This window comes from Chrysemys picta, chromosome 24 (assembly GCF_011386835.1).
Source record: "Chrysemys picta bellii isolate R12L10 chromosome 24, ASM1138683v2, whole genome shotgun sequence".
In the NCBI taxonomy this organism is placed as follows: Eukaryota; Metazoa; Chordata; order Testudines; family Emydidae; genus Chrysemys; species Chrysemys picta.
This window is the reverse complement of record NC_088814.1, coordinates 9,445,935-9,461,616: the sequence shown is the minus strand read 5'-3', so window position 1 is coordinate 9,461,616 and position 15,682 is coordinate 9,445,935. Positions and strand designations below refer to the sequence as shown.

The 15,682-nt window shown below is 42.5% G+C and overlaps 1 protein-coding gene across 1 annotated transcript in view; it reads left to right on the top strand.

The window, feature by feature from the left end:
- TANC2 (tetratricopeptide repeat, ankyrin repeat and coiled-coil containing 2) overlaps positions 1–15,682 on the top strand; it is a 508,124-nt gene that overhangs the window by 62,503 nt on the left and 429,939 nt on the right. The window contains 1 exon segment of the mRNA XM_065577500.1: positions 15,283–15,382. Within this exon segment, the coding sequence (XP_065433572.1) occupies positions 15,316–15,382 (67 nt within the window). The 5' untranslated portion in view covers positions 15,283–15,315.

Sequence of the window (15,682 nt, the reverse complement as noted above, 5' to 3'; positions counted from 1 at the left end):
TACTGTTTATGCCATTGTGGCTGAGGAGACTGTGGTTCTAAGGTCTGATTAACCTAGCACTGGACTCTCCAATATCCCTTCCTCATACAGAAGGACATCAATTGCAAAAAAACATTCCTCCATCCAAGACTAGATAGGTTCAGAATAGATATTTGGATGATGTGCTTATCACTCTCGTGGACTCTAGAAAGAAGGCAACAAATAAAATTTATTTTACTGTCTGATTTAAAGTCCATAGTTAAACTACTATGTTAAAAAGGTGAAACATGGTCTTGAGTTTCTCCAGTAGGGACTTAATTGGGTGTATAAAGAGTGTTTAAGTAAAAAAGTTGTCTGAACTATAATGTTCTCAGCATATTTAAGAAAAGATGATTTTGTACAAATCGTAACATTGAATGCTGTCTCAGGACAACTTATCCTGATTCCAGACTCATAAGATCATAAAGCACAACCTTGGAACCTCATTCTGATTGTTACACCATTGCCTCAATTGAACCCCTGTGACACGTGTAATTATACTTCAGTCTGTTAAAGTAGACTTCCCAATAGCTGCTATCTCCAGAGAGATTTTTGAATTTGGGAGCTTTTGCTCTGTAAGGTGATGAGTCATTCCTGAACTAGAGCCTGATTAAGCCACATGTGCTGATGAGTCATTCCTGTGCTAGTTCCAGCCAATCCGCAAGCCAGGAGCTGGTCTGGTGATACTCAGGTCAGGTATATAAGCCTCATAGGAGAAACAGCAGCTCAGCCTGCTCAATGTTACTTCATGGTTTGGAACTCTCCCCTGCCTGATAGTGATAATAGACTCCACAAGCCTTAGCCTGCTCCAGCCTTGCTCTTTCTCTGGCCTTATTCCAACCCCACTCTGGACTCCTGATTCCAGCTCTGACCCCTGGCTCCGTGCACTAGACCCAACTGCTATGGCTCCAACCACTTGGCCAGACCATCCCCATCATGGTTTATGACACTCTCAAACTCAGTATTGTATTTTTAATTCAAACAAGAAGTCCTATGAACTGTCGTAGCATTCATCCCTAAAATAAATTGAAGAAATATTCTTTTTTCTGTCATACATCAAACCCTAGCCTTTAGGAGTTCTGACCATCTCAGGGCAGAGAAGTTAGTTCTCTTGTAATCATAGAAATGTGGGGCTGGAAGGGACCTCAAGAGGTCATCTAGTCCATTTCCCTGCTCTGAGGCAGGACCAACTTTACGAAGAGCATTCCTAACAGGTGTTTGTCTAAAAATTTCCAAAGACGGGGATTCTACAGCCTCCCTCGGTGTAACATACTCCAGTATCTTAACTATTATTATAGTTAAAAAGTTTATCTTCATATCTAACCTAAATCTTTCTTGCTGCAGATTAAACAGATTATTTTTTGTCCTACTTTCAGTGGTCATGGAGAACAGTTGATTACTGTGCTCTTTATAACAGCCCTTAACATTTTTGAAGAGTGCTATCAGGTGCCCCATACTCATCGTCTCTCCAGGGTAAACATGCCCAGTTTCTTTAACCTTTCTTCATAGATGATGTTTTCCCCCCCTTTTATTATTTTTATTGCTTTTCTCTAAGTTCTCTCCAGTTTGTCCACATCTTTCTTGAAGTGTGACTCCCCAAACTGGTCACACTTCTCCGGCTGAGGCCTCACCAATGGCGGTCAATTACTTCCTGTGTTTTATACAGAACACTCCTGTCAATACACCCCAGAATGATATTAGCCTTTTTTGCAACTGCATCACATTGCTGACTCATATTCAGCTTGTGATCCACTATAATCCCCAGATCCTTTTCTAAAATACTATTGCCTAGCTAGTTATTCCTGCAGGCACGCTCCCTCTCCCCTCCTCCCCCCCCCCCGCATGGCTCCTGGCCAATGGGAACTGCAAAACCAGCGCTCTGGGCGGAGGCAACCCACAGAGCTGCCTGGCCACGCCTCCGCCTAGCAGCTGAACGAGGGGGATGTCGCCACTTCCGGGCTGTGCCCCAGGTAAGCACTGCCCAGAGCCCACCTCACCCTATCCCGTGCCCCTGCCCCCTCCCACACCCAAACTCTGGTGCTGCTTGGGGGGGAGGGGGGAGCATGGGAATGCAGGGGCCCGAGACTGCCCCAGCAGCAGCCAGAGCGCCTGGCACAGGGGTTGCCTGAGTTGCTCTTGAGCCAGGTGCACCAGTCGCTGCAGAAGTCACGGAGGCCATGGAAAGCCATGGAATCGTGACCTCCATGACAAACTCGCAGCCTTATCCATAATTAAAAGATGCTTTCCTTCCTGAAGGTACACTGCTATGAAAATCCCATTGTAACAGATCTAGCACACAAAAAATTTGGAAAAATTATCCAATCGTTCCTGAAAATTTCCATTATTTGAGTAATAAGACCCACAGATTTTGCCCACCCTGGGGACAAATGGATCATCCAGTATAATGATGAAAATTGATATCCAACGATTTGGAATTATTTTATTAAATTATCTCATTGCTCTGCAGTAGTAGAAATTGTGTGCTTTTTCTTCAAAGAATAATTAATAGAAACTCTAATTTAGGAGAGTAGGATGGAATTATCCTTGTGGAAGTTGTCTGAACTGGAGAGAACTTGATGTGGTGGACCATTCACCTGCTGTCCATGGTTGACTAGTTTAGTTCTGCCTCCAAACTGCAAGGCAACTGAAGTAACACTGTAATGGGTCTGTGGACTTTGTTACTCAAAGAAAATAAATGTTCAGGAAAGCATGGATAAATATTACTGTTCCTGTCTTTTGATGAAAATGTGTGTTGAAGAGATTGATTTCTCCCACTTCCAGCAGACAAAAATAAATTTTGACTCATTTGCTGCTTAACTTCTCTGTGACACTTCAGCTTTATTAGAACTTGAAGTGCTGCTCCATGCTTATCCTAAATGACTTCAAATATGTGTATTACCTAAGAAAGTTCAGCCATGAATTCCATGTCAATACAATTGTTTTACTCACAGCCACAGTGTAACTCTTAGGAAGTCTTTCTTGGAAAGCTGAATCTAAAAAGGTGTGTTCTCTGTCCTTTTTTCCCTGCCACAGACAGAATCTTTATAAAAACTGTCCAGAATGTTGTGTAATTTGACATCAAACCCAGAGGTCTGCTTGTATCCAAAACAAATTATATGTCAAAATTGTTTTCTTCTTACATTTTCTATTTTCATTGTAATTTGAGAGTCAAATTAGATCTCAAGCAATTTGACTTGTAGCAGCAAACAGTGGCCAGCCTAAAGTCACGTCTACCTGTTGAGATTAGTGAAACAGCCACTAAAAATCCATTAAATACATGTACAAAACATTTTTCTGACTTCCCATTGTAGTATGAAAAAAGAGTTGTGAAAAGTTTTTCATCTTTTCTGATTGTTGATGTGTTATTGCTATTATCAGTAATATACTTTGTTACTATAAACGTTTTTTGATATAGGATTGCAACGTGTACACACTTCTTATCTAAGTTAAGCATTCTTTTTCTTTTATTAAGACATCTCTCCAGAACTCTGATCTCTACTCCACATCAGAGAATATTTAGCTTTAGAGGAATTGACATCTTCTAACTGATGTTAACTGAACACACACACAGTATAAGTTTAAACAAACAGTTTAATACTGTACACAGTGATTGTGTGATTGTGAAGCTTGGTTGAGGTGGCGAAGTAGAGGGTGAGATATTTCTCAGGGAATGTCTTATTGCTAAATGATGAACTAGAAATCGGCTGAGCCCTCAAGGGTTAACCCATTGTTGTTAATGTAGCCTCACAGTCTACAAGGCAGCACGAATGGAGGGAAGGGGGACAGCATGGCAAACAGAGGCAGAGAGACACACCGTGTGTGAGAGAGAGAGATTGCATTGCCCCTTTAAGTACTCTGACCCCACTCTAAGTACATTGCCTTTTTAAATAGATCAGCAAGTTGAGAGAGCAGCTCCTGCCAGCAAGCTCCCTTCATCCTGAGCCCTGTCGTGTCCGTCCCCCCCGCTCTTTGGAAATGGGGTAAGCGGGGTGCAGGAGCAGGGGGACACCCTGACATTAGTCCCCCTCTTCCCCCCCTCCCTGCACAGCAAGTAGGAGGCTCCGGAGCGCAGCTCTAAGGCAGAGGGCAGGAGCAGCACATGGCAGTGGGGGGAGGAACAGCTCAATGCCAGCAATTTATAGCCTGCTGGGCGGCTGCCACACAGGGAACTTAGGGGAGCGGGGAGCTGATAGGGGGGCTGTCGGTCCACCCTGGTTCCAAGCTCCCACCAGCTAGCTCCAACAGGCTGCTCTTCCTGCAAGCGGTGGACAAAGCAAGCGGCTGCCAAACGACATTATAACGGAACATTGCGCAACTTTAAACGAGCATGTTCTCTAATTGATCAGCAACGAAACAATGTTAAGCGGGACGACTTTAAGTGAGGAGTTACTGTACTAGGTACTGCACAAATATAGAATGAGAGAGTCCTACCCCAAAGTGCTTACCGTCTAAATAGACAAGGTAGATAAAGGGTATGGGGGAAAGGCTGCAATGTAGAAAAAGCGGGTTGGTTTTAAAATACGTTAGTGCTACTGTTTCTTTTTTAAATGTTTAAATGTTCTGAATGTGGTTTAGTGAGGAGTGGATTAGCTAGGTGGAAAAAACAAGGAAGGGTGAGAGGACCTAGCAGGAATATGCTGTGAGAAGGAGGAAAGGAAGGAGTGAGGCTGAGGTGAAGAGACTGAGGGAGAGGGAAGATTGGAAACTATAGGAAACAGTCTTGTGACATAGTCAGCATCTGATGATCCCTGCTTATGTGCAACTGATCTGCTGGTTTCATTCTCTGGCTGTCTTCACCCTTCAGTTTCTTTCCCCTTGGCCAGGTGTTAAAAGGATCTTAGTGTCTCCAAAGGGGTTTATGCGTCTCCCTTGCACAGTTCTGGGTCCAAAGGGAGCTGGTGGGGAAGGGGTAGCCTTGGCTCCCCCCCCTCCCCGCAGTGCTGCAGTACTTGGTTTAAACTGTTTCTGCTTCTAATTAGTACATTAATTAAATACTTGGAAGAAATTAAACTGCTTCTGCTTCTAATTAGTATATTAATTGAATACTCTGAAGGATACTTACTCTCTGTTCCTACTCCCTGGTTCCATAGTGGTGTTCAAAGACACAGACAAGGCATTCCCTCCTCCAAAATAAAAGCCTTGAAAGTGAGTGAATGCAGAAAGGGAAAGATGAAAATCTTCCACCTTTGTTTTTGGATGTCAGTTTATGTGGATGTGGACATTCTGAACAGTGGACCAATGAACTTAGTCTGAAATAAGTTGTGGGGTGGTGATATATAATTATATTTTACAAATATTTAATTAGCCAAGGTTAAAACTCTACTGAAGATATATAGTAGTTTAATGAACACTTTATTGGGGTAACTGTTAGAGAAAAAACCTGCAGATTTCACGGAGTATAGAAATTCTGTAAATATACTGCCCCACTGTGAATTATTGTACACATGTTTGTGTGCTCTCATCACAACAAAAATAATGATGGGGTGGAGAGGAAATTTGTCTAACATGGATTCCCCTTTTTGTGGTATGTGGAAAACTTTGGAACTTGATTTTCAGAGGTGTTCAGCACCTGTAGTTCTCATTCACTTCCTAGTTTTCAGTGTCTCTGAAAATGGGGCCCTGACTTTTTAGGAAGAGATGTCCAATGCTCCAGTACATGTGGAGTCTAAAACTGAAGAGGCAAAATGGTACAATGGATACAGCAAGAGTCTCAGAGTAATAACTTGGGTTTTATTCTTGGCTGTGTAGTTAGTCATTCTAAGCCGTTTGGTCAATGTCAAACTTGTGCCTCGGTTTACCCATCTGTACAAAGGCAATAACACTTCCCAACTTCTCTGGGATGTTGTGATGCTTAATAAAAATGTGTAAACCATTTTTTATACTGCAGTTTTTTTTTCAAAAAAGTATTTAATTACTGGAGAATCTGAGAATTGCATATTTTTCTCTCTGATTCTGGTATTTTGGGGTATACTAGAACCAAATTATTTATTCCTCTTCAAGTGCTTGTTCATGTCGATTCCATGTTTGGTGTGTACGCACCCATGTGCACAGCTACTGGACATTTCCCCCCCCCAGAGAGTTCCTTTGAGGGGGTCAACAAGCATGTGAACAAGGGGGATCCAGAGGATATCGTGTACTTAGATTTTCAGAAAGCCTTTGACAAGGTCCCTCATCAAAGGCTCTTCAGCAAAGTAAGCTGCCACAGGATAAGAGGGAAGGCACTCTCGTGGATTGGTAACAGGTTAAAAGATAGGCAACAAAGGGTAGGTATAAATGGTCAGTTTTCAGAATGGAGAGAGGTAGATAGTGGTGTCCCCCAGGGGTCTGTTCTGGGACCAGTACTATTCAACATATTTATAAATGATCTGGAAAAAGGGGTAAACAGTGAGGTGGCAAAATTTGCAGATGATATAAAACTACTCAAGATAGTTAAGTCCCAAGCAGACTGCGAAGTGCTACAAAAGGACCTCTCAAAACTAGGTGACTGGGCAACAAAATGGCAGATGAAATTTAATGTTGATAAATGCAAAGTAATGCACATTGGAAAGCATAATCCCAACTGTACATATTCAATGATGGGGTCTAAATTAACTGTTACGATTCAAGAAAGAGATCTTGGAGTCATTGTGGATAGTTCTCTGAAAACATCCACTCAATGTGCAGCGGCAGTCAAAAACACGAACAGAATGCTGGGAATAATTAAGAAAAGGATAGATAATAGGACAGAAAATATCACGTTGCCTTTATATAAATCCATGGTACGCCCACACCTTGAATAACTGTGAGCAGATGTGGTTGTCCCATCTCAAAAAAGACATATTGGAATTGGAAAAGGTTCAGAAAAGGGCAACAAAAATGATTAGGGGTATGGAATGGCTTCCATATGAGGAGAGATTAATAAGACTGGGACTTTTCAGCTTGGAAAAGAGATGGCTAAAGGGAGATATGATTGAGGTCTATAAAATCAAGATGGGTGTAGAGAAAGTAGATAAGGAAGTGTTGTTTACTACTTCTCATAACAAGAACTAGGGGTCACCAAATTAAATTAATAGGCAGCTGGTTTAAAACAAATAAAAAGAAGTATTTCTTCACGCAACACACAGTCAAACTGTTAGGTTTCAGAGTAACAGCCGTGGAACTCCTAGCCAGAGGATTTGAAGGTGAAGACCATAACAGGGTTCAAAAAAGAAGTAGACAAATTCATGGAGGATAGGTCCATCAATGGCTATTAGCCAGGATGGGCAGGAATGGTGTCCCTAGCCTCAGTTTGCCAGAAGCTGGGAATGAGAGACGGGATGAATCACTTGATGGCCTGTTCTGGTAGGATAATGGGCTAAACGGACCCTTGATCTGACTCAGTAGGGCCATTCTTACGTTCTTATGTTCCTCTCACGGAACCAGGGCTGTCTGCTTCCCCCGAACCTAGCGTCCCTTCATCTGACAGCATGGCTTCTGTGTGGCTGAATGCTGAGGAACATCCCTGCTTGGCACAAGTCCAACACATCCTGGTGGATAACAGGAAGCCCTCTACCAGATCGGCCTACCTGGCCAAGTGGAAACGCTTTACCTGTTGGGCCTCAGATCAGGGGGTTTTCTCCTCCAGGTCCTTGCTTCAATCCATCTTGGACTACCCGCTTCACCTCAAACTCCAAAGCTTGGCCCTTTCATCAGTTAAGGTGCACTTGGCAGTTATCTCGGCCCCTCATCCTCTGATCCAGGGCAGATTGGTTTTCTCTCAGGAAATGATGCTCAGGTTCCTGAAAGGCTTGGAGAAGCTCAACCGTCAGGTCTGTGACCCAGTCCCTCCTTAAATCTGGTTCTCTCTTGGCTCATGGGTCCCCACGTCGAGCCATTGGCATCCTGCTCCCTGCTGCTCCTCTCATGGAAGGTCACCTTCCTGGTAGCGATCACTTCAGCTCAACGGATCTCCAAGATCAGAGCATTGACGTCGGAATGCCCTTACCTGGTTTTCTGTAAGGATAAGGTCCTGCTGTGCCCCCATCTGGCCTTCTTACCAAAGGTGGCGTCACAATTCCACTATATTCAGGACATCTTCCTCCTGGTCTTCTTTCCGAAGCCCCACAGGTCTAATGAGGAGCACAGGCTGCACTCTTTAGATGTTAGATGGACCTTAGCTTTCTACATTGAAAGGATTAAACTCTTCCATAAGTTGACTCAGCTCTTCATTGTGGTAGCAGACAGGATGAAGGGCTTACTGTTTTTCTCTCAGAGGATCTCCTCATGGATATTGGCCTGCATCAAGTTTTGCTATGAGCAAGTAGGAGTGTCAGCTCTTATTATCATGACTGCCCATTCCACCAGAGCGTAGGCTTCTTCAGCAGCCTTCCTCGCATAAGTACTAATTCAAGATATCTGCAGAGCTGCCACCTGGTCTTCGATTCATACCTTTGCATCCCATTATACCATCACCCAGCAGGCCCGGGGACAATGCCAGCTTCGGCAAAGCAGTGTTGCAAGCAGTACGACCGTGAGCTCTGAGCTCACCCTTATTGCTTGTGAGTCACCTAACATGGAATCAACATGAGCAAGCACTCAAAGAAGAAAAAACAGTTACTTACCTTTCGTAATTGTTGTTCTTTGAGATGTGTTGCTCATGTCCATTCCATGACCTGTCCTCCTTGCCTGCTGCCAGAGTTGATGGCACGTAGGAACTCCGAGGGTGCCGGGCCGGCGTCACACCACATACTGACTCATGAGCACGGGGATCCAGAGGGCGCCAGAGTCAGCCCTACGGATACCACTAGGGGGAAAAATGTCAGGCAGCCCTGCACGTGGGCGTGCACACACCTAACATGGAATGGACATGAACAACACATCTTGAAGAACAACAGTTACGAAAGGTAAGTAACCATTTTATCTCAATGCATAATCAAAGTAGGGTCACATGGATGGTGCTTTTGCTATTCAGCCAAAGGAGGAAAAGGAAAGAGAACTTTCTTCACTCTCCCATCAAGGTTGCATATAACAGCACAATGACAAACACTATTCTGTGTTTAGTTAGGCAACTTGTTGTCAAAATTGTTTATTGATATATTTCTATCTTTATAGCTATGTCTATGGATCTGTGTTAAGCTGGATATCTTGCTTTTGTTGTACAGCATGATGAAAAGAAATATTGTTTACATCTTGCCTGTGTTTGTAGTCTTCTGTATTAACTTATTAATAAAATTAGATCTGTTTTTCTGAGGGTAGAAGTAATTGGCTAATAGAGCTGTTCAAACCAATACTATTATGCCATGGTAGCACATAAAACAGTAAAAATATTTGTCTCTTTTAGTCCACAATTTTATGGATAACCTGCCCCAGCAATTGGAACAAAATCTTGTTGGATCCTGGTGACTCACGGGAGCTGCTAGAGTGGGCCTAGGAACTGCTTGGCTGGATGAGACTCCATTCTTCCTCAGCATACTCCCCTGAAGACACTCTCTCTACCAGATGGAGATTAAGCTGGTGGGACAGGAAGATGGCAGTAACTACTGAGGGAAAAAGCCCTCAGCAGGCTTGTCTGCTTTACAAAATGTTGTGTTCAAACATAGTTGTGAAATTATCTTAACTGACATCATGCTAATGATGACTGAGTGCTCAGTTTAAAGCGGGGCAAATCAAATGCAGCATCATGTCAGATAATTGTGATTAAACCTTGGTCCCAGCAGGTTTTGCTTACCATTAGCACACAGTGTTCAACGTGACATTTCTTGGTCTGCACTGATCGGAGTGTCCGGGCAGCATAGTGTCAGGTAATTCAACTCTTCATAATCATGTTTAAAAACAATAACATTTTGTAACGTAGACAAGCCCAGAGGGAGCTACTGAGAAAACCTTTGTCTCTGAGCATAAAGGCAAAAGACTAGAGCAATGTTAGTGGAGTTCACAAGGCATCTGTGGAGTCTGCTGACTGAGAGACTGCACTAGTTAAAAAAGAGGAGTCTCTTTCCTGCCTCAGAAGCTTGTGAAAAGCCTTTTCTAAGCCTGATCCTGCAGTGGATTCCAATGATAGAAAAACCAGTAATGGTCTAAATATGTATTTCAGGAAGCATGGCTCTTTTGTTATTAGAAGGTAGTTGGAGCTACCTATTCGGTTTTACATATGAAGTGTCTAATAATACTAAAGGATGTCTTTGGTGCATAAAGTTGTTCTTACATTTGTTTTATCTCCTTGACATTTACTTTGAGGTTGCCTTGGTGTATTTGCTGAATTGTTTGAGCTTCTATCTGCTGTAGAACTTGTTTTGGTCTTTGTGCTTCATACTTATTTCAGTTGAGGTATGGCTACCAGGCCATTGCTTTGCAAAAAGAGGATCTAAATGTAATCGTGGGTAACATTTTTATATATTTAAAAATGAAACCAGTGATATGGTTGAGCCAAGGAAGCTGGAACTGGTTATGAAAAAGAAACTCACAAATGCAGCATAGGTAAATATTAAAAATAGAGCCTGATTCTAGTATCGCTCCACTGACTTCAGAGAAGATACTTCTGATTTACATTAGTATAAATGAGGGGCGAATCATATGCAAAAGGTTGCAAATGGATCTCTCATTGCCTGACTCGCTGGAAATTACAAACTTTGAAGATACAGTAGAACCTCAGAGTTACGAACTGACCAGTCAACCACAACTGGAACAGGAAGTATGCAATCAGGCAGCAGCAGAGACCAAAAAAAAAAAAGCAAATACAGTACACAACTGTGTTAAACAAACTACAGTACTAAAAAAATAAAGGGAAAACAGCATTTTTGTTCTGCATAGTAAAATTTCAAAGCTTCATTAAGTCAATGTTCAGTTGCAAACTTTTGAAAGAACCACCATAATGTTTTGTTCAGAGTTACGAACATCCTCCATTTCCGAGATGTTCATAACTCTGAGGTTCTACTGTAACATATATGGGAATACCTTAGAATTCTTGTCCCACCTGACTTATTAATAGCAGACTATCTAGCATCCATTGTGGCACGTTATTAACTCTGATGACTGGCAGATCTGATTCTTTCTCTTCTTCATTCTAGATTAATCTTTCTGTGCTCTGTGACATCAACTTTTATTTATATCGGCTTCTCACTGATTTCTTCCTTGTGATAAAGTGATGCTGAATCATTGTGGGCTTTGACATTCTTCACAAACAGGTGGGGGAGGTGGGGTGGTCTAACAAAAAATTACCGGTAACTGCATTAGTGCTGAGCAAATTGGTTTGATTAAAATGAGAACGAGCTTGAAATGTCATTGTACAGCTGAACTGATTAAATGAACTTTTTGTGTGCCAACAATGTGGTCAGCGTTGTACAAGACTCAAAGGAAGAAACAGACTGCCCTACGGATTTAGTAATCTAAATTGATAGAAAACACAAAATGTACTGGCAGATCCAGGGGATGGCTTTATCTTGGGATGTGTGGGAGTTTTCTTGTTTTGTTTAGATTTTTTAAAAAGCTTAGATGAGCACTCCCTCAACATCTAATCCCATTACAGTGTCTTATTTCTCTTCTTGCTTTCCTATCCAGATTGGCATAGTCTCAACTATTCTCATGGGATGTAAAATATTTAATTGTGCTCTGCTGGGCTTCTTCTACTTCTTGAGCTTTTTCCATTTTAGTTAGTAATTGGTGACCAATTGTGGTTTAGTAGTTAGAGTAAAAGATTGGGAGTCTTGAGTATTCTGTACTAGGTTCTTAATGCAGTTTACCTATTTATTTAGTCTGACCTTGATCATCTCACTTCACTTCATTCTGCCTCATTTAAAACCAGCTTGAAAATAGGATAGAAAAGGAGTTCGCTGAGAAAAAGGTGATGTATTTGTGCATTCCTTGATAATTTACACACAATAATCATCTCCAGTATAACTGGTATATTGCCCACCGCTGCCTCCTTCTCAAGAGGTAGAGAGGTCCAATTGGGATCTGTCTGCCCTCAAATACTGCTTGTTACTTGCTTTGCAATCACACTGCAGAAAGATGCCACCATGGGTAGGATGACTGTGTGAACCTCTCACTAATCTGTCAGTGGTTCCCGTAGAAGGAGGCAAGGAGATGTCTTCGAAATTTCATATTTTTGGAGCCATAAAATAATTGAGTTCCTGGTAGTACAGTATTCGTGCAAACATATTCCCTCATAAATGTTTTATTTAAAAGATGTTCTTTTAGTATAAAAGTTTAAGAAAAAACAGTAATATCAAAATCGATGAATAATCCTGTCTCAAAAAATAGTCTTGTATCTGCTTGATGGAATAATCTGTTAACTCTTCCTATAACACATCCCTTTTTACAACCCCTTTTTTCAGCAGGTGAGGATTTATATAGCAGTTTGGCCTCTTTAGCTGCAAATCTGTACAAAAGCACTTGAAGAGTTAATATTAATTTCAGATACAACAAAGTCTCAATTGGTGGTGTAAACATGCAGTCAGTGGACAGAGAAATTTATTGCCTTCTAGTTTTCTGGCTCAAAGCCCAGATAAGTATATTTGGATTAGTGGACCAAGAAACCTTTTTGCTAGTGACCTCTATGAGACACTCTTTCAGCTGCACTGTATGCATAATGATACAGCATTGCATGTTTTGTCAGCCTAAATCTTTTGACTAGTACTTCATTTCTGCATGATTAATCTATTTGGGTTTATTACTCCTATAATATGTTCAAGTATCACCTTGATTTCTTCTGCCTTCTGTTTACCTGTAGTTTAGACTTGCAAATTATTTTTTACTCTTCCTGATATTTCACAGATTGTGTACATGAATATCTTGTAATGAAATGTACTATTTAGTTAAAGGAACAATCTTATTGATACCGTATTGAAATCAGAGGAAGATTGTGCAAAGCCCAGAGCTTTGCTTTTTGTATAGTAAACTAGAGCAGGGGTTCTCACCATTTTTCTTTCTGAGGCCCCCTCCACATGCTATTAAAAACTCCATGGTCCACCTGTGCCCCAACAATACAGCCCCAGCCCCAGACCTGCCTCCAGGTGCAACCCAGCCTTCGGCCTCTTACCCCTGTCCGCGCCCCCATCGCCCCCACCGGTTTTTCTTCATATAAAAGCCAGGACCAGCATTAGGGGGTAGCAAGCTGGAGACCACCTGGGGGCCCCATGAAGCTACATTGCTCAGGGCCCCAGGCTTCAGCCCCGGGTGGCAGGGCTCAGGGCCCCAAGCTTCAGCCCCGTGTGGGAGGGCTCGGGGCCCCAGGTTTCAGCCCCATGCGGTGGGGATTCGGCTTTCTGCATTGGGCCCCAGCAAGTCTAATGCTGGCTCTGCTTGGCGGACCCCCTTAAACCTGCTCACAGCTCCCCAGGAGGCACCAGGCCCCTGATTGAGAACCACTGAACTAGAGCATGACAACAGCCTATAGGAAATAACAACAGAACTCTTATTTAGGACTGTTGTGTATGTGGCCAAGCTGATAAGTTCAAGATCTTCAATTTGCTTGCCAAATAGGAGGAAGCTTTGAATAATGACTGATTGTCTGAAAACTTGCTCTGAAATGGTGTATTATTTATTTCCAGGTTAGAGGGGAAGCCTAAACAAAGTTTTTTTCAGTTCTAATATAGTTATATAGAATATCAGAAATAATGTAGTATGACGTTAATGACCCTCAAACACATACCAAGTGCATATGCTGTACTCTGTTTAAAAGCAAAATAAAAAAATATTCCAAGATTCCTATGGTCATATGGGGAAGGTACTTAAAAGTCAGGAAATGCTAAAGTTATGGTCACCCACACAAGTTTAACTCCCTTGTGAGTATGTATTTTTATTGCTGTCTCTAATTAAATGATAATATTTCTCCAGTAATAGAATAGAGCATATTACAATGACTTTTGACAACCTTAGATGCACCTATATAGCATTTTGAATTCTGTATACTGCTCTGCGTGTATTTGAAAAAAAGTTAGTCACTTGTGTACAATTTGTCTCATTCATAATACACCCTACAATAAGCATATCACAAGTTGTAAAATATGTATTATATTGTATTAATTGAGCACTAATGTGATCATGTAACTGAAGAATTCATTAATGTATACACCCAGAATGGATCACAGTTAAGTTGCAAGTATATCCTTACTTTCCTGACCTTTGAGTTGTTTACTATTGTTTTAATCTAGTTTTTAAAATGAATTGCCTACTCTGAAGCACCTTATGACGTCTGGAAAAGGGAGCTGTGCAGTTTTTCCGTACAAGACACACACAGACCAGTGGTCCCCAAGCATTTCACGGTCACACACACACACCCTTACCCGGTAGCTGAGGCTGGGAGTGGGGCCACAGAAATGGTGGGAGGGAGGGGGACATGGACAGGGGTAAGAGGACCAGGGCTAGGCCACACCTGGGGGCAGATTTGGGGCCGGGAATGGGGCCAAGGCTTGCTGGGGGCAGAAGAGCTGCAGATGGGGGCTGAGGCTGGAGACATGGCTGGGGCTGGGAGCGGAGCCGCAGCTGGGGGCCAGGGGTGTGGATGGAACTGGGGATGAGATGGGAGTGGAGCCAAGCTTGTGGGCGGTAAGGCTGGTACTGGGGATAGGAGCAGAGCTGGGGGCAGAGCAGGGCTGGGTGATGCTTCCTCCCTGCCTCCTGTTTGGGCTGGCCTGGGTCCCACCCCCCTGAACATTTGGGGCATTCCCCACAGTTTGAGGACTTTTGACATAGACTGAGGAAAAGATACTGATTACTGTATTAACATCAGCCAAATTAACGTTTTGTGAGTTTGGAGTCTTCTGTTTTTTCTTTTGTACATTTAACGACTATGTCAACTTACCGAAATATGTGGTATTTAACTGTCCCTGAAGCTAAAGACACTACCTTGTAGTCTGTAAGTCAGTGTCAGCAAGACTGACAGATCTTCTGAGCAATGCCATAGTCCCTGGCAGGTTCAGCCTTGGTAGTAGTGTCAGTTGGAGACTGACTTGGCTGACTGTCATACTCTTCCCAACCCATAGAAACAGAGCTGGATAATAATTCAGCTTAACTATTCAACATGGGCACTGGCAGTGAACAGTGTTGAAGAAATTCTGTATTCTACTGAAAATAGTCAATCTGAATGAATAAAGGTATTTGAAATGTTAGATTTTATGACTGGCAATTTATATTTTTAGGGAATATAGAAAGTCTTAATGTTTTATGTTCCGTTTTTTGCTGTCCGTGTAGTGTTTTGAAGTTTTTATCTTTTTAGCTCCTCTTACTGTTTTTCCAAAATGTTTCCATGTTGACAAATCAAAGCTTATATTCATATGCCAAACCATACCTTTGTTTTGTTTTACACAGATTTTGGGGTGCACAGAGCAGAATAGTGCAGCCATGTTTCGAAACAGTCTCAAGATGCTTCTTACAGGTGGGAAATCAAACCGCAAAAACAGGTCCAGTGGTAAGTAAATGAAGACTCCTCCTCATGCAGTAACTCCTCACTTAAAGTCATCCCAATTAACGTTGTTTCGTTGTTACGTTGCTGATCAATTAGGGAACATGCTCGTTTAAAGTTGTGCAGTGCTCCCTAATAACGTCATTTGGCAGCTGCCTGCTTTGTCCATTGCTTGCAGGAAGAGCAGCCCGTTGGAGCTAGCTGGTGGAGGCTTGGAACCAGGTGGACTGGCAGCTCCCTGCTCCCCTAACTTCCCTGTGCGGCAGCAGCCCAGCAGGCTATCAGTTGCCGGCAGTTCAGTGTCCC